This window comes from Gopherus evgoodei, chromosome 2 (assembly GCF_007399415.2).
Source record: "Gopherus evgoodei ecotype Sinaloan lineage chromosome 2, rGopEvg1_v1.p, whole genome shotgun sequence".
In the NCBI taxonomy this organism is placed as follows: Eukaryota; Metazoa; Chordata; order Testudines; family Testudinidae; genus Gopherus; species Gopherus evgoodei.
In genome coordinates, this window is record NC_044323.1 from 235,061,267 (window position 1) to 235,076,360 (window position 15,094).

Here is a 15,094-nt window from a genome sequence, read left to right on the forward strand (position 1 = left end):
CCCAACTTTCTGGAAGTCCAAAGCAGACCTTAGAGGCATGTTCTGCATCATCGCACGGAATGTGTTAACACTGAATGGCACTGGGTACAGGATCGCTTTTGTCAAAGAACTCACCCAAGATCATCATCACTGGTGTCAGTAGGCCCATCTGCCACAAAGCAATCAAGTTACCATGGAAGGAGTAACCTTCCTCCATTCCGGTGGTCCACTGTGATACTGACAGATTGGTCAACTTGGATATATGTTCAAAAGTGGTGTTGCATTCTCTTCAGCCATGTTGCCAGGATGGGGGACACACTCCAGCACACTGTTCTCAAATTCTCCATTGACATGTAAAGGGGTGCATGTGCCCTGATTCAGTGTGGCACTTCCTATGGGGCTGCCCTGCAGATTTGTGGCTTTTCAGGATTAAGCCAGATGTGGGAACTTCACTTTCCAATGCCTGGTGTTACGCCATCAACCATGGTCACTCAGGCTGGCACAACAATCCTCTGTAGACTATGTATTTTTGATTATATATCTTGAAAGAGATGTTACAGCCCATTTTTTCATCCCTGCAGTTGGGGGAGCAAATAGTTTCCAGTCCTATTCAACCCAGTGTCTTCTCTTCTGCCCCTCGCCAGACCAATTGTGTTGTAGTACCAGCCTTCCCTGAGATGAGGCCCTTGTACTGTAGGTCAGTCCCATGACCCTGTTTTTTGCTACCCAGTAATAATAAACTCCAAAAACTACTGGCTAGCTAGAAGAGCAGTGCTACTGAACTATTTTATGTCACAAACCTCTGTCTAACCCAGCTGAATTAGTTGCCAATCTCAAAGGTATAACAAGTTATTTTAACTGACTTAAATTCAAAAGTCCTTTCTGGCAAAGGTACTTCTGTGCTTTTAGTGCTATCATTCTAATTCTGGAGTACGCGTGGCACCTTAGAGACTTACAAATTTGTTAAATAAATACATACATTTGTTAGTCTCTAAGGTGCCACAAGTACTCTGTTCTTTTTGCAGATACAGACTAACACAGCTGCTACTCTGAAACCAGTGATCGCACAGTTTGTGTAAGTATTCTTTATGAACATGTGACATGGAACAAAAACCTTGCCAGTTCAGAATAAATGAAAAGCAAACTGATTCTAAAGAATAGTGTCTGGATACACAGTAATATCCACTTTAAAATAAACACTGAGAACAGGAAGAAAAAAAGTTGTTACATGACTGTGTACCACACTATTTCTAACAAAGGGCAGAGAAAGCAGAGAAACTATGATCTAGTGAGTTGATTTGTAGCTTTTGTGTGCATGCATTTTACTTCGGTGTTTTGATTAACATTTTGTATTTCAACAATGCCAGACTGTGTTTATGTTTTGGATGATTTTTGGATGACTGTCAATGAATGACAGCTTAGTGAAATACTGTCAACAGGCAGATTCAAAAACAGGATCTCACAAATTGACGTATTTGCTATGTACTCAATGATAAGGCTATGTTGACTCCAGTTAAAGAAATATGTCTAGTCAGGTTAAATCAAGTTGGGTTAAACAAGGGATTTAAAAAAGACAAACCCAAAATAGGTCAATAGAAACATTTCTGAGACTTTATAAGTTCTGATGGAAACGGTTTTGACTGGCATTTAAATATTTCCCTGAAGTGTTTCTGGAACTCAGATATTGCATCATTCTGTCACATACATTAAACAGAAAGTGAAACCGACTAGATCATTTTCACATCCAAGCCAGGTTTAATGTCAAGAGTATACTCTTGTTTTTATAATGGTAACATCTAATTTATTTAACAATCTAGGGTTAGTTTTCTCATCAGAATCCCTTTAGAGGGACAAGGTGGGTGAGAGAAATCTTTTATTGGATCAATGTTTTTTGGTGAGACACATTAGAGCTACACAAAGCTCAGTTAGGTCTGGGTCCCTAGTGTCCCTTCAATCATTCATATTAATATTTACTGTTGGAAAGAGTATCTGCCTCTTAAGCTCTGACAATACAACTGTATCTACTTAACTAAATTGGCTTAGAGACTATATTTAGACACAGGTAGACTCTCATTTCAGTTTCTGGCTTAAGTCAATAATGAATGTAGTTAAATTGGTAACAATTCCCTAGAACTTTCTCATGGAGACAAGGCCTTGTTCACTTACAGTTGACTACATACATGGCTCAGTCCCCTCCTAATTCTTATTCCCGTTATAGATTTTTTTTTTCTGGTTTTAGCCTGCTCTCTAATAATGTCATGTTCACCTGCATGTCTAGATCTAGCAAACAGAATAAATCAGAATAATAGCATTGCTAAAGTAAAGGTCTGCGTTGAATCTGATTTCAAAGCAGACCTACCTTTTGGCCCAGATTCTGCATTCTAATATCCTTATTTATGAGTGACACCTTGAGTTCAGTGGGACAGTTTATGAAGTAAAGTGCAACTAAGTTTGAGTAGAGTATTGGAACCTGACCCTTAATTTGGGTGGTATAAAAATAGTGTCTTGAGCACATTGTCTACAGTCACACAGCTGTTTGTTTGGCAAGAAAGTTGTAAAGAACCAGAAGGACAGGAAACATCTTGCCCTAAAGTGATGCCAGATTTCCACAAAACTCTCTGATCTTCCTGTATTAGTTCTTTATTTCTACTGTTACAGAAGACTTTCATTTAAAGTAATTGATAGGATGGATGATGCTGCTGCTGCTGCCTGCTGTCCTAGAGGGCAAGTCACACACTTGTGTAGTTTAAATGTGGGTGCATATACAAAAGCCTGCAAAGGGTTAAACTGAAAAAAGTAGTTTTCCATCCCTATTTTTTACCTAGTTGTTTTGGCATTATAAATCATTTTTTTTTGCCTAACAGCTGCTTTATGAGGATTATCACTTAGTAAAATGAGTGTCCGTTTAGTTTATAGGCTCTTTCCCATCTATTTCCCCATAGCTACAGGACATACGTTTATTGTTTCCTGCTTTTGTGCGTGAATGCAACAGTAGCCTGTACTAGTGTTCCTATTCAGCCAAGCTAACCTAACGAGTACAGTTTCCTAGCAGAGCTCTTCTCCATTTGCTCCACAAAGTTGTGGGAACGCCCTGCTCGTGCTCGTCCTAAGCCACCTGCTCTGGAGCTAGAACAACTTGCAGCATAGCGTCCAGAGAGCTGCGCTGCTCCTGGCCTGGCTGGCACAGGCAGGCCGGGAGCAGTGTGCGCTGCAAGGTAAAAGCGGGAAGATGCCTGCGCGGAGAGCCTTTCGCTACCGCTGGCACTACAAGGGAAAGTATTGCCCGAGGGGAAACGAGTCAGGGGGATGGAGTAGGCCCGGGGCCCATGGCTCGAGGTGGCGGCAATGTGCTACGCTGGCGGAGAGGGTGCCTGCTGGGGAAGCAGACGGGAAGGGCTCCAAGGGGCAGGCTGTGGGTGGCTTAGGTCTGCGCCGCACAACAGAGAGCGGGCAGCTCCCAACCGAGCCAGGCCTGCGCTCTGTGCCCTGCAGAGGGCTGGGTGTCCCCTCTCTTCCCCCGCGCTCTGCCGGCGCTCCCCGCCCTCCACCTGGCGGGGCCACCTGGCGCCGCGGGCCCGGATTGGCGGGCTCGCGGCATGTGGGCCGGGAAAGCAGCGGGCTGCTGGGTGCTGCGCTGCCTCCCCGAGGGCCGGGCCCCACGAGGGAGCCAGGTGCGTTGCGAAGCGCTGGCCTGGCCCCGCGGCTGTTGTGCCCGCCCGCCTGTCCGGGTGGCGGACCGGGGCTGGGACTGCGCCCGGTCTCCCATCATGCCGCCGCCCAGGAGCGGAGAGGGCGTCAAATCCATCCCCGCCCAGCGCTGTAGTGGCCCGACAGGCTGGCTGGCAGCCTGCACCTGTCCCAGCAGATGCCGTACAGGATGGGGTTCAGCCGGGAGTGGGGGCAGCGGCGGGCATCTGTGGGGGAGGATTGATGGCTGGCGGGCGCGGGGCCGGTGGGGCTTAGGAGTTGTGCCCAGATCATCTTCCCGTTAAAACGCCACTAATGCGCGTCCGTCTCCGGCCGAGGAGCGCCTTCCTCTCCGCTCCCTCCGCGGGCGCACAGGCTGGCGATGCATGGCTCGCCGTCCGAGTCCGTGTGTCTCGCAGGTGTGTTGGGTTCCGTAGTGCCGGCCGGGGCGCTCCTCCCGCGCTGGATTTGCACTGGCTTGACGCTCTCGTTTGCGGGTGCGGGTGCGCGTTCAGCGCCACTCAGCTGTCTGGGTTGCTGTGGTCACAGACAGATCTGCTGCTGCGGAGCCTCTTAGCTGTGGTTTCTGATCTGCTGTCCTCAGTGGGCGGGGTCTTGTCTCGTTAGGGTTTGGTCCAGGTCTTGAAAGGTCTGGCTCTGGATGGAGGCTTTTTGCACCTTGAGGTTAGTATTGTTGAGTCTTGGGCCGGATTCTATGTCGGAGTGAGTGGTGCGTTTCATTGGGCTCTCGTTCTGGTCCTCTAGTGTGTGATATAGGGAGTGTGTGAGCTGCTCTGGCTGAAAGAGCACTACCAGCTCGGGACTCTTTGTTTTGTGTGATGGTCAGAAAGGGGACAGTTCCTCTCATGCCCCGCAGTCGTTGTTGGAAGAATTTCAGTGTGTACACAACTTGCTTGCAGAGCTCTCCAGATGGGCATGCCTAGGGAGAGGAAGCTGAGCACTTTGTCTTGCAAGCTGTCAGGTGTCTGTGTCTCTTATATAGCTTTGGGTGTGGGGTGCAAGAAAGGGTTTTGAAGCCATGTACTGTGTTTAGATGCTGCTTTGGGGCTCCCAGGGTTAAGGGGGATGGAGATAGAAGAGGACTCCCTTCCTAAAGTGAAGGAGACATTATTCAGAAAATACTTAATGTTTATCTAGATTTTTTTTTCCTATTAAGGTGAGCAGATCAATGTCATTTCTTCACCTTGTAACAAGATGCAATGAATTTCCCAATCCCTGCTGCAAGGTGTTGAGGGTGGGAATAGGACCTGTCATTGAATAGGTATGCCTCTCCTGTCAGAGTCCCTGGGATGGGCAAAAGGAGTAGTCACCTCCTGTGTAATGATATAAAACTCCATCTTCAGGAGATTTCTTTGTGTCTTGTACAAAATTGCTTATGGCTGTAAACTGCTCATTTTGTGGAGAAGTTACAACTATGGGGGAAAACTAACAGTTGTACTGTAGTTGATGTGTTTGAACTCCATTAAGGCTCCTTCTAAAACAACAAATACTTTGCATCCTCCCCCGCATCCCTTTTATTGCATGATATGAATTTGGGTCTCCTGGAGGAATGTAATATATGTCCATTAATACAAAATTGTAAGGTATTAGTATTTGAAGATTTGCTACAGTAACATGTTTTTAAAAATTTATTTTCATACAAATGTTAGAGGAAGCTGGTCAATTCCCTTCCCTACACCATCCAAAAGAAACCCTTCTGTTCTGTTCTCTGGCTCTGAACATGCCATAACTCAACATGGAATGTGGTTTGTCACTCATTTCTCTATTTTTCAGATTTGTGTTATCGCTTGCTAAACTTATTACAACAGACTATTTACCTCTGTCTGCAGTTTCAAGACCTTTGTGCTTTTCCCAACAACCACCACACTCCTAGGAATTTCACAGATAAATCACTAGCTGCATGCAGTCAGGTGCTTCATAGCTTTCAGTGAAGATATACTTAACATGATTATACACTGAGATACCTAAGTTTGGATTTAGAGGGGCTGTTGTGTTATGCTGACTTGATACGTTTCATGTTTAAACTGAAAATGCCATTTATCTGATAGACTAGAAGAACTCCAATGAAACTGTTCTGGTCTCATGAGTACCTAAACATAGATTTTATTTTTTTTTTGGTGATGGTTTTGTTTTTTAAATAGTGCTCACCAGAACATTAATCTGATCTTTCAGGTGACTGCTATTTACTACTCCTAAATGAGAGAATTTTAATAAAATACATCTTAAAAGCTTGTAACAGGAATTAATAAAAACAAGAATATTCAAATTTAGAGGAGATCACATAATTCTCTGTAACTATTTTCTTGAAGATCCTTTTGGAATTAAAGAAGGAATGCCATTAACTCTTTAACTGGAACTTTCCTTATAGGCTTATTACAATATTAATATTTTTAGTATTTTTATATTAACTTTTTGTGTCTGCACTGTTTGTAATGATTTTCAAAATTGGCTTTTGTATTAATTTTAAAAAAATGCAATATGGAAGACTTGTTGTTAGATTCAAGGTTTTTTTTCCAAGTTTCATTTGTATGCAGCAGTAAAGGATTGCTATTTTTATTTCTTTGATACTCTGTTTAAAGCTGTATAAATTATCTCAGCTATATCCTGCTTGATGGTAGCCTTAATGTGTGGTGTCTATTTGATGCCTAGCTTCCATAAGCACCTTTCATTTTAAATCACAACCGTGCCACATTAGAAATTGTGACACCAACTTGTATTGTAAGCATAACATAGATGCATTCTGTATCCTTAGATTTTTTTTTTAAGCAATCTATTCTGACCTTATTCTCTGAGGAAAGACTGTTGATTCACCGTTTCCCTATAGACATTTGGATCACTGCAGAGTGGGTGTAAAACACTATCATTCTGAGTTTGGTAATACTTTGCACTGGTGTAAGTGACTACCCAGAGGGTTGGGTATGGGTGAATTGGGCTCACAGTACTGTGTTGCTATAAGGTTGTTGTTTTTTTTTAATGCTCTTCTTGGTTTGCCTTCGAATCTGTTCTACTTAATTATGTTACGTTCTTGGAATTTTGTTATAGCTATATCGGTCCCGGGAGATTAGAGTTACAAGGTGGGTGAGGTAATATCTTTTGGACCTTCTTCTATTGGATAGAGAGACAAGCTTTCTCGAAAATATTACCTCACCCCTTGTCACTGTTGGAATTTGGCAGTATTAACTGTTCCATTGAATTCTGCAGAATTAGGGATACTTAAATTTGAAGAGTATGCTTAGATTTGATGCTTCATATCGCACCAGCTTTTTATTCTGGAGACGTTCCATTTTCTAGATCTCTTATCCTGTTGGTTATGAAATTTTGGTGTATACTTTTATAAAGGTCTTTGCAAATATTGCAACACCCTCCTTAAATATGTCAGTATTCTCAGTGGTCTAGGGGGTATACCTGGTCCAGCCTCAGCACTGAACTAGATGATCTAACTTCTCTTCCAGCCCTACATTTCTATGATTTTACAGATGGAACTGGAGATAAAGTAGTAAAGTGACTTGTCCAAATACACACACAGCCAGTAACCCAGCCAGAGTTGGAGTTTATGATGATCTGACTCCCAAACCCATAATATTCATAATTTGGAGAGGCAGGAAAGTTTAGAATAATGTGACTGAATGTATGTTAATGGAGTCAAAAAGGGGATAACAACCCTCTCTTCTATGTTTACAGAAGCCTGACTGCCTGCTAAAGCAGAACTGGATTCCCTACAAATGGTTGGAGCAAAGGAAATGGGATAGACTTTATTGTAAGATCTGTCAGAAGCAGCTCAAGGCACTGTGGCCAAAACTTTAAATCCATATTTATGAGCTTGCCCTTAGGCACCCAAATTTTGAAAAATGTTGCCTAAATTAATTGGAGCTGCTATATAGGAAGGTTGAGGAAGCAATCCAGAAAACATAAGTGTTGGCATGTGACCAGCGCGAACGGACTTTGCTGCCCGTAGTTCATCACTGAGACTAATTTAATGCATTTGCAGTTGTTGTTGTATCCCTTCGTCCAGATTCTCTGGACATGGCTAGAGATTAATCATTAAGGACTAGATGTGGGTAAATAAGAAGTCTTCACTAACAATTCTAGAGGGCTGCTCTTAAGGCAGATCTAGGAGCTTGCTGAATGCATGCTCAGTTGCTAATAATGATCCACATTACAGTCATTCAACAGTGGCGGAGCCTGCAGTTCTCTGCATTCTGTCTTGCAATAAACAAGAATCCTGGCAGATCCAACCTGAGATACAAATGTTGAAATTTCACATAAGTTAGTGGTTGTCCCAGGACAGATAAAATATGTGGTGTTGTCCTAGGGGAGGCATACTCTTCAGTGGGATTGTAAGTAGAAAATGTCTCCCTTATTCTTTCTCCCCAGTGAGACTGAGGTAGGGGATGCAAAGTAGGCAATTATCCACTATTCCTGTTCCTCTTCATTCTTCTTTAACCTTTCTCACTCACCTCTATCCTCTTCCTTTCCTGTAGGGAGAATAACAAAAGAGTTACATTTCACCTTGACCAAATTATTGCAGAGTGATGGTTTCCCCTGGGGTGGGGTTGGGGGATGTTTTGTTTTTACAGCACTCTTATAGATTAAGGGGTGGGGGGGAGGAGAAACACAATTCACACTCTTCGTTTTTTCCAGTTGGACAGCAGTTTGTCTTCATTCAGTTTTATCATTTTGCAGAAGGCCAATGTTGTACTTCCTGTCTTATGAACTAGCATTGCTTTCATCATCTCTTACCGGAAGGAGCTCCAAGTGCCAGCTGTTCCCTATGGTATTTACCACTAATGGAAGCAGAAGTGAAATGGCAACCAGCAGGAATGCGTGAAGAGCTGAGGAGGGCTGGGCCTGGGCATGTAGGGAAGTGCTCTGCACTCTCCATTGCTAGACAGATTTTTGTAAACATCAGCAGGAAAGTTGAAAACCCTCTTTAAAACTTACAAAAAGGTCCATAAAACGAAAATGTACATGGTATTAAAGGGTGGTCTATTTGAAACCTGAATTATTTTGAAGTTAGTCATTCAACAAGTCCCCTTTGAAATTTAAGTAGCTTTGTTAGGGTTTAGACTAGTGATGGACAAATTTAATATACTTTTTAAGCCTCATGATCCTCTGACAGTCCCTGGCTCTCTTCTTTCTGTGATTATCCTGTCTTGATGTACCGAAACTGATACTATGGCCTAATTTAAAGAGAGAATGTGAAACCTATATTTAACTCTTAACCATGACAAATAATTGAAATAGCTCCTACTTATCCAGTGTTATTTCTTGCAGGTCCCTCCTGCACTGGAATCCATCTCAGCTGGAGCTTGCGAGATCTTGATTTCACTTGTGACCCAGCCCTGGATTTGGACCTAGTTTTCCAGAGGTGAAAGGTTAGTGTAGCCACCAAATGTCTTTCTCCTTCTGGTCATTTCTTTATATTAACAATATAGACTCATAGACTCTAGGACTGGAAGGGACCTCGAGAGGTCATAGAGTCCAGTCCCCTGCCCTCATGGCAGGACCAAATATATTTGTTTATATTATCTCTTAAAAGGTACATGCCAGATTCTTTTCCTGCTGACTCTCTTTTCCAAATACATTTGGGAAAGTCCTCTTATTTTCACCTGCCCTCCCACTCCTCTTGCCCACTCCACCTCCCTGTCTGCTTCCTCCTGTTGCTCAAAGTGCTGAAAGGAAGATGGTATCCTTCCTTTACTGTGTGGGAACACTAGCAGCATTGCTGTCAGTGGAGCTTTCGGCATGCTGTGTGGTTATTAATTTCAGTGCTACAGCCAGCATGGGAAGTACACATAAGCTGTCTAATCTAACTTTAGCTTTTGAGGGACAGGGACTTTTTTTCTTGCAGTGTATCTGTACAGCATCCTGCACAATGGGACTGTGATCCTGACTGGGCCCTCTGGGTGCTGTCGTAAGATAACTTGTTAAAATAGTTCGAGTAAAATGTTTCTCTTTTATTAGATACAAAACTTGAGAGGCCTTTTGTAGTACAGTTTGGGCCAAGTTTTCAATCACCATGGAAAAGTATTAGAATAAGGGGGCTGGCTTTCACCCACCTTTTGTTTACAGGGCTTTTTGGGGGTGCTTAGAATATCACCCAGCTACTCTTCAGAGAGGTGTTGTCTGTGGTGAAGGTTTAAAGTCAGCAGGAGGGTCGTTGGGAAGGGGGCATTGGTGAAGCTTTTAATTCCTCTCTCCAAAAGTGCAAGCAGCTAACCATGGTTGACGAGTGGTTAGGACCTTGCTTATGGAACCATATTTGGACATTAATAACTAGTGAAGTTTTATCCTCTCACAAATCTTCCAATTTTAAGGCAGTTTGTCAAGAAGGTCGAGATGAGCCAACTTCAGTGGAAGGTTGAAAAGATTTCTTGGATTCCTGTCGGTCAGGATTCAGATCCTAATATGGAATTGAGATTGTGTGGATATACTGATAGTGATCCATCTTGCTCAGTTTTTATAATAGGTCACTTGAGCTTTTCAAATATATTGTACTGCAATGTTGTATATGTATGGAGATAGTCCACTGTGTCTGCTTTTTGTAACATCCATGTTCCGTTCTGGCATTCACAGTTCCTGAGAGAGACAGGGATCTGGATAAAATTGAAATGGCTATATAATTCAACCCAGAAAAGAATGAAAGGCGTGCTTTTTGGCAAAAGACAATGGTAGTGGACAAACGGGTGTCTCACTATCTAACAAGTGTGTATTCTTGCGTTTTATCAGAATGATTCATGGATCCGTTGCTGCTCTTGTGACAGATACAGGTATTTGCTTTTGATGATTTTTCATTTAAAACTGCCAAGGAGACTGTGCCCCATTCTTTTCTAATGCAAACCTCACAAAAAAGAGCTGTGCGAATAACTGATTATTTTAATTTCACTGGCAGTTCCTAATTTTATTTATTTATTTATTTAAAGTTCAGGTTTTTCATTCAAACTTTTTGGGGATTTTCAGCAGGGAAAAAGCAGGATAATTTTCATTCAGGTCCTTGTTTTGTTTTAGCAAAGAAAATTGTGGGGTGTTGCCACCACCTATAACTTTTATCCTGGAGCACTTACCTGAGATATTGAAGGCCTCTGTTTGAATCCTTGTTCTGACCATCAGACTATAAGCATTTATCCATGAATTGTTCTCAGTCTCTCCTTTTGAAGCTGTTCCTCTATGTATAAATGTATTAAATTGTCACTGGAGCAGGGACTGTAACCTAGATGTTCCCCCTCCCAAAGGGAAGGCCTAAACAGAGGGCTGTAAGTCATATTCTCACTCTCTGGTCCAATGACTATTTCATTATTTTATACAAAGTGAAACAGCTTCAACAGAAGAAACTCTGAGATTTTCCCCCACGTTGGAATACACCATAGCCCGGTAGTTAGGGTAGTCACCTACGAAATGAGAACCTGGTTTCAAGGCCCTGCACCAGAAGGGATTTAAACCTAGGTCCCCAGTAACCACTGGGCTAAAGTTTTATCAGGGGGAACCGCCATCTCCTCTAAACTGTTTTCCTTTTTTTATTTAAACCAAACCAGTTTGCTGAAATCAACACATTCACAAAATGTTAGGTCAACTCAAATCTGTGTTTTTCGGTGAAAAAAGTTCTTTGGAAAAGCTTTGCCCATCTGTGTGCAGATGTCTTCTGCACCTTTCCCCCTTCCAGCCCGTGGGAGCTTCAGTTGATGCTGAATGTCTCTCGACTGCTGTGAGTTGCAAGATGTGGAGACGTATCTGCAGTGGATTCCTGTGTACACTTGGGTGCAATTCAAGGTGTATGGTCTGGTTGTCAGACTTTCGTCTTTCCCTCTACTTGTCATGGGAGTTGAGACCAGCAGGAAGGCACTTGTTTCTAATAGGGGAGCACTCTATTAGCAGTGGTAGAGCTTTCTCAGCTGATCACTCCTATTTAAAATTCACTCCTCTCTGGTGGTCTGCCAGAGTCTACAAAAGCCTTTGAGGCACACTGCAATGCTTGCTTTGCCTGGTGTGATTGTGTTTGTGTTTTGTCTTTTTTTAATGAGTGATACATCTAACCTCTGTTCCTTATTGTATCACCTAGCTGTCCTAGTGCTAGACACTGTTGAAATTAGCAAATAAACCTGCTAATCTGCAGTGTTGTAGGGGTGGAGGAGTCAAGAAAAATTGGGAAAACCTTTTTTAAGTGAAATTCTTCTGTATGTTACAGTTGAGGAGTTACCATGATAGTTGAGTGCTGCTGGAGAATAGAAGCTGTATGAAGGCTTTCACCTTCTGGAGTTTCATAGGCAAGCTGCAATTGCTCTTTCCAATTTTACCACCTAATTTTAATGTTTTGCAACGCTATCGTAAGTGTAGTTTCCTCAGGGAAACAAATGCAAACTGCATCATGCAAAGCTTCAGTAAACTTGCAGTATGAATATTTTTATTGTTTACTGTTCTTTGAAATCTTCAATAGCTACTCATTCTTTTCCACCAGATCAAGATGAGTAAATTCGTCCTGTATCAAACTTGGTGACTCTTCTTTTGGACTTTATACATTTGAGAATGAGCTATATATCAAATCTGTGCAGTACTGCTCCCTGGACTATGACTTTTTATAATCCATGCCTTTTTTTCAGTAGTACTGCAACTCTTAGTGTCCTGTCATTCTGCTGTGGCTCTGAAATCTAAATAATGTGAGAGGGATGGCATGTATCTTTACCCTACATGCCCTAAGTGGAATTGACATGAGGATGAATCCAAAAATTCCAGGAACACTGTAGGATTAGACACAGTGTCCATTTGTGAGAGGTTGACAGTGCTCAGAGGATGGTGTTAGTGAGGAAAGGAAAGACAGAAAAAGTTTGCTGTTCTAATGTGCGATGTGATGGCCAGGAAAATTAGTAAGTAAACAATATGAGAAAAATGCAGTATATGTGTAACTAATAGCTCCATAAATGTTTTGTAAATCATAGAAGTGGTATAATATTTTCAATTGACTTTATGGGGCCGTCTGTACCAAATAATACATGTTTGGGGTAATGAGGAAGGACTGTGGTGTAATATTTAATGGCAACATTTTTAGTTTATTTTTTAAACTAGTTGTGGGGAATAAGGGAGCACACTTCTTACAGGTTATGCACCCAAATATAATTTTATAAAAGAGTAGTTATGGTTTACTGTATAACACAGCTTTTTAACAGTGGCTCATCAAAGGTACACGTTCCTGGCTGATTTGGTGTGGAGAAGATAATGTAATTTGTATGTAGAAGAATATGTAACTTATTAACATATCTGAATTAAACTTGGAAACTGTCGCTCTGATGCGAGTAACCAGTATGTATGGGAAAGTCAAACATTAAGGCAAATGGGAGTCAAATTTTTAAAACAAAATTTGGCTGAATATATAGCTGTCCAGTGAATGACCTTGATTTCCCCTGTGATTATAGATGTTTCTGCATTTTTAATAATTTTACCATATTAATATTTATCTTTTATGTAATTGTAAATTATAATTAATGATCAAGTTCCTCAAATCTGAGGAGAAACTAGAGGAGGTTTGGAAGAGATCAAGGTGATTAGATTTTGAGCGGAAGAAGTAAACCAGAACCATCTCAGATTTATTAGTTGGATATTAAAAAAAACCAAATCTCTTCAATTGGATACCAAGGACTTTGTCACTTCTGCAAACACAAACATGGGTGTCTCTGTAACAGCAGAATTGCATCAGCTTAGTTGGTGTTTTTGTTTGTTTTTAAATTCTTGCCCTGAAATATGCAGTTCATATTCAACTTCCCTATTTTGAGAAAATCACAGTTAAATATTGAGCTTTTCACTCCTGAAAGCTTTCTCCCTGTAGAGTTAGATTTGAAACAAGCTAGATATTTAATATTTTAGTGTTACCTTTTTTTTTGTTTGTGCCTTAGGGTTGAACTGTATTTGATTTAAAAACAAAACAAAAAACCTAAAAACTGAAATATCCATACATTCCTCAACAAGAGTTCTTTTGTTAAATTTGAGCATCAATTTATAGTCCTCTTGTGTGTTACTTAAAAGTTCATATTTGTATTATGGCAACATTTAGAGGCCCCTGTTGGGGATTAGTTTCCTCTATGTGTGTCTAGCACAAAGGAAACTAATCCCCAACAACAAAATTGTCCCTGTCCCAGCAATAGTGAGTGAAAGAGGACACTGTTAACTTGAAATTTAAACTTCAGAAAACCAGTTAAATAGTAACCTGGCCCCGGCCTATTTGGTAGGTATATTTTTTTCATTTTCTTATCTTTTAAAATGTCCCCCTTACCTATTGCTGTATTGAAAGGTCTGAATGAAGAGAGGTTGACTAACAGTCTGTACAGGGGAAATGATGAAACTCTCTAGACAATGTGCTGTCAACAGCACAAAAGTAAGCAAAACTGGGGAAAGTCTCCCTAATCTGTCAGTTACTGTTGTCATATGCTTCACTTGTAACAACAGCAGGTAAATGTTCAGACAGAAGTGACTTTTTAAAACTAACTGTCCCTTTAAACTTGATTTGGAAGATTTTCCTCATATGATCTTTCCTTAAACATACTCTGTGTTCTGATAGGTATGCAGTGCCCTGAGGTACAGACTTGCACATCTGAAGATATTTAGAAATAATGTTGAATAAATTATTTCTCCCTTAATACAACTCTAATGGCTGAGTAAAACTAACTTAACTCTGATGTTAAATATCTGTCTCTTGCCTTGTTGTCCCAAATCGTGCATTACATTCTGTGGCCCTGATCCTGCAAGATCGTTTTTGCAGTGGGGCCTTGAACCCTTGCAGAGCCCACTTTGAAGTCAACGGGGCTCTGTAAGGGGGCAAAAGCCCACCAGCATGGAACATCTTGTAGGATCAGGGGTTGAGTGTATGTTGCAGAGATGAGCAGTGTCTGTTGTCCCCACTGTCCAAAGGCCCCAATCAGGATCAGGCACTTTTGCACTATGTTCTGTGTACCTGCATAGGAAGCTATAATCCCTGCCCAGAGAAGGAGCTCACAAACTAATTCTAACCATGCAAATGAGCAATGTTTCTGTATTAATCTTACCTTTTAATTACATTTTAAGGTTGCATGATGGAATTTAAATTTTCCCAAGAAAAGCTTCACATTTTGGATCAGTATCGCTGAGATTGTCTTCTGTTTGCTATACATTGAGTGGAGTCTCTTGACACAAACTTGCCCAAAGAGTACATAAAAATGGATCTCAAAGAAAGCTGCCCAAGTGTTAGCATTCCCAGCTCTGATGAACATAGAGAGAAGAAAAAGAGGTTTACTGTAAGTATGTTAGCATTTCTCTAGACAGACTACTTAAGTTACTTATGTGCTTTGTTTTGTACATTAGCACACATCTTAAATATTTGACTATTATTGTGCTCTCCACATACCGATGACAGAAATTAGTGTTTGCTTAAATGCAAATGATATGT

General features: G+C 41.4%; 1 protein-coding gene across 12 annotated transcripts in view; it reads left to right on the top strand.

The window, feature by feature from the left end:
- Window positions 1-15,094, top strand: part of LOC115646838 (serine/threonine-protein kinase Sgk3) — a 79,616-nt gene that overhangs the window by 24,540 nt on the left and 39,982 nt on the right. For 4 of the 12 annotated variants that reach the window (XM_030553209.1, XM_030553208.1, XM_030553211.1 and 1 more), the window contains 2 exons: window positions 8,962-9,062; window positions 14,734-14,942. In XM_030553209.1, the coding sequence (XP_030409069.1) occupies window positions 14,865-14,942 (78 nt within the window). In that variant the 5' untranslated portion in view covers window positions 8,962-9,062; window positions 14,734-14,864. Of the gene's footprint in view, window positions 1-3,112; window positions 3,195-3,615; window positions 3,651-3,943; window positions 4,086-4,122; window positions 4,351-8,332; window positions 8,462-8,961; window positions 9,063-12,478; window positions 12,546-14,733; window positions 14,943-15,094 lie in introns of those variants that run through there. The other 8 variants (XM_030553214.1, XM_030553212.1, XM_030553213.1 and 5 more) reach the window with 8 other exon arrangements.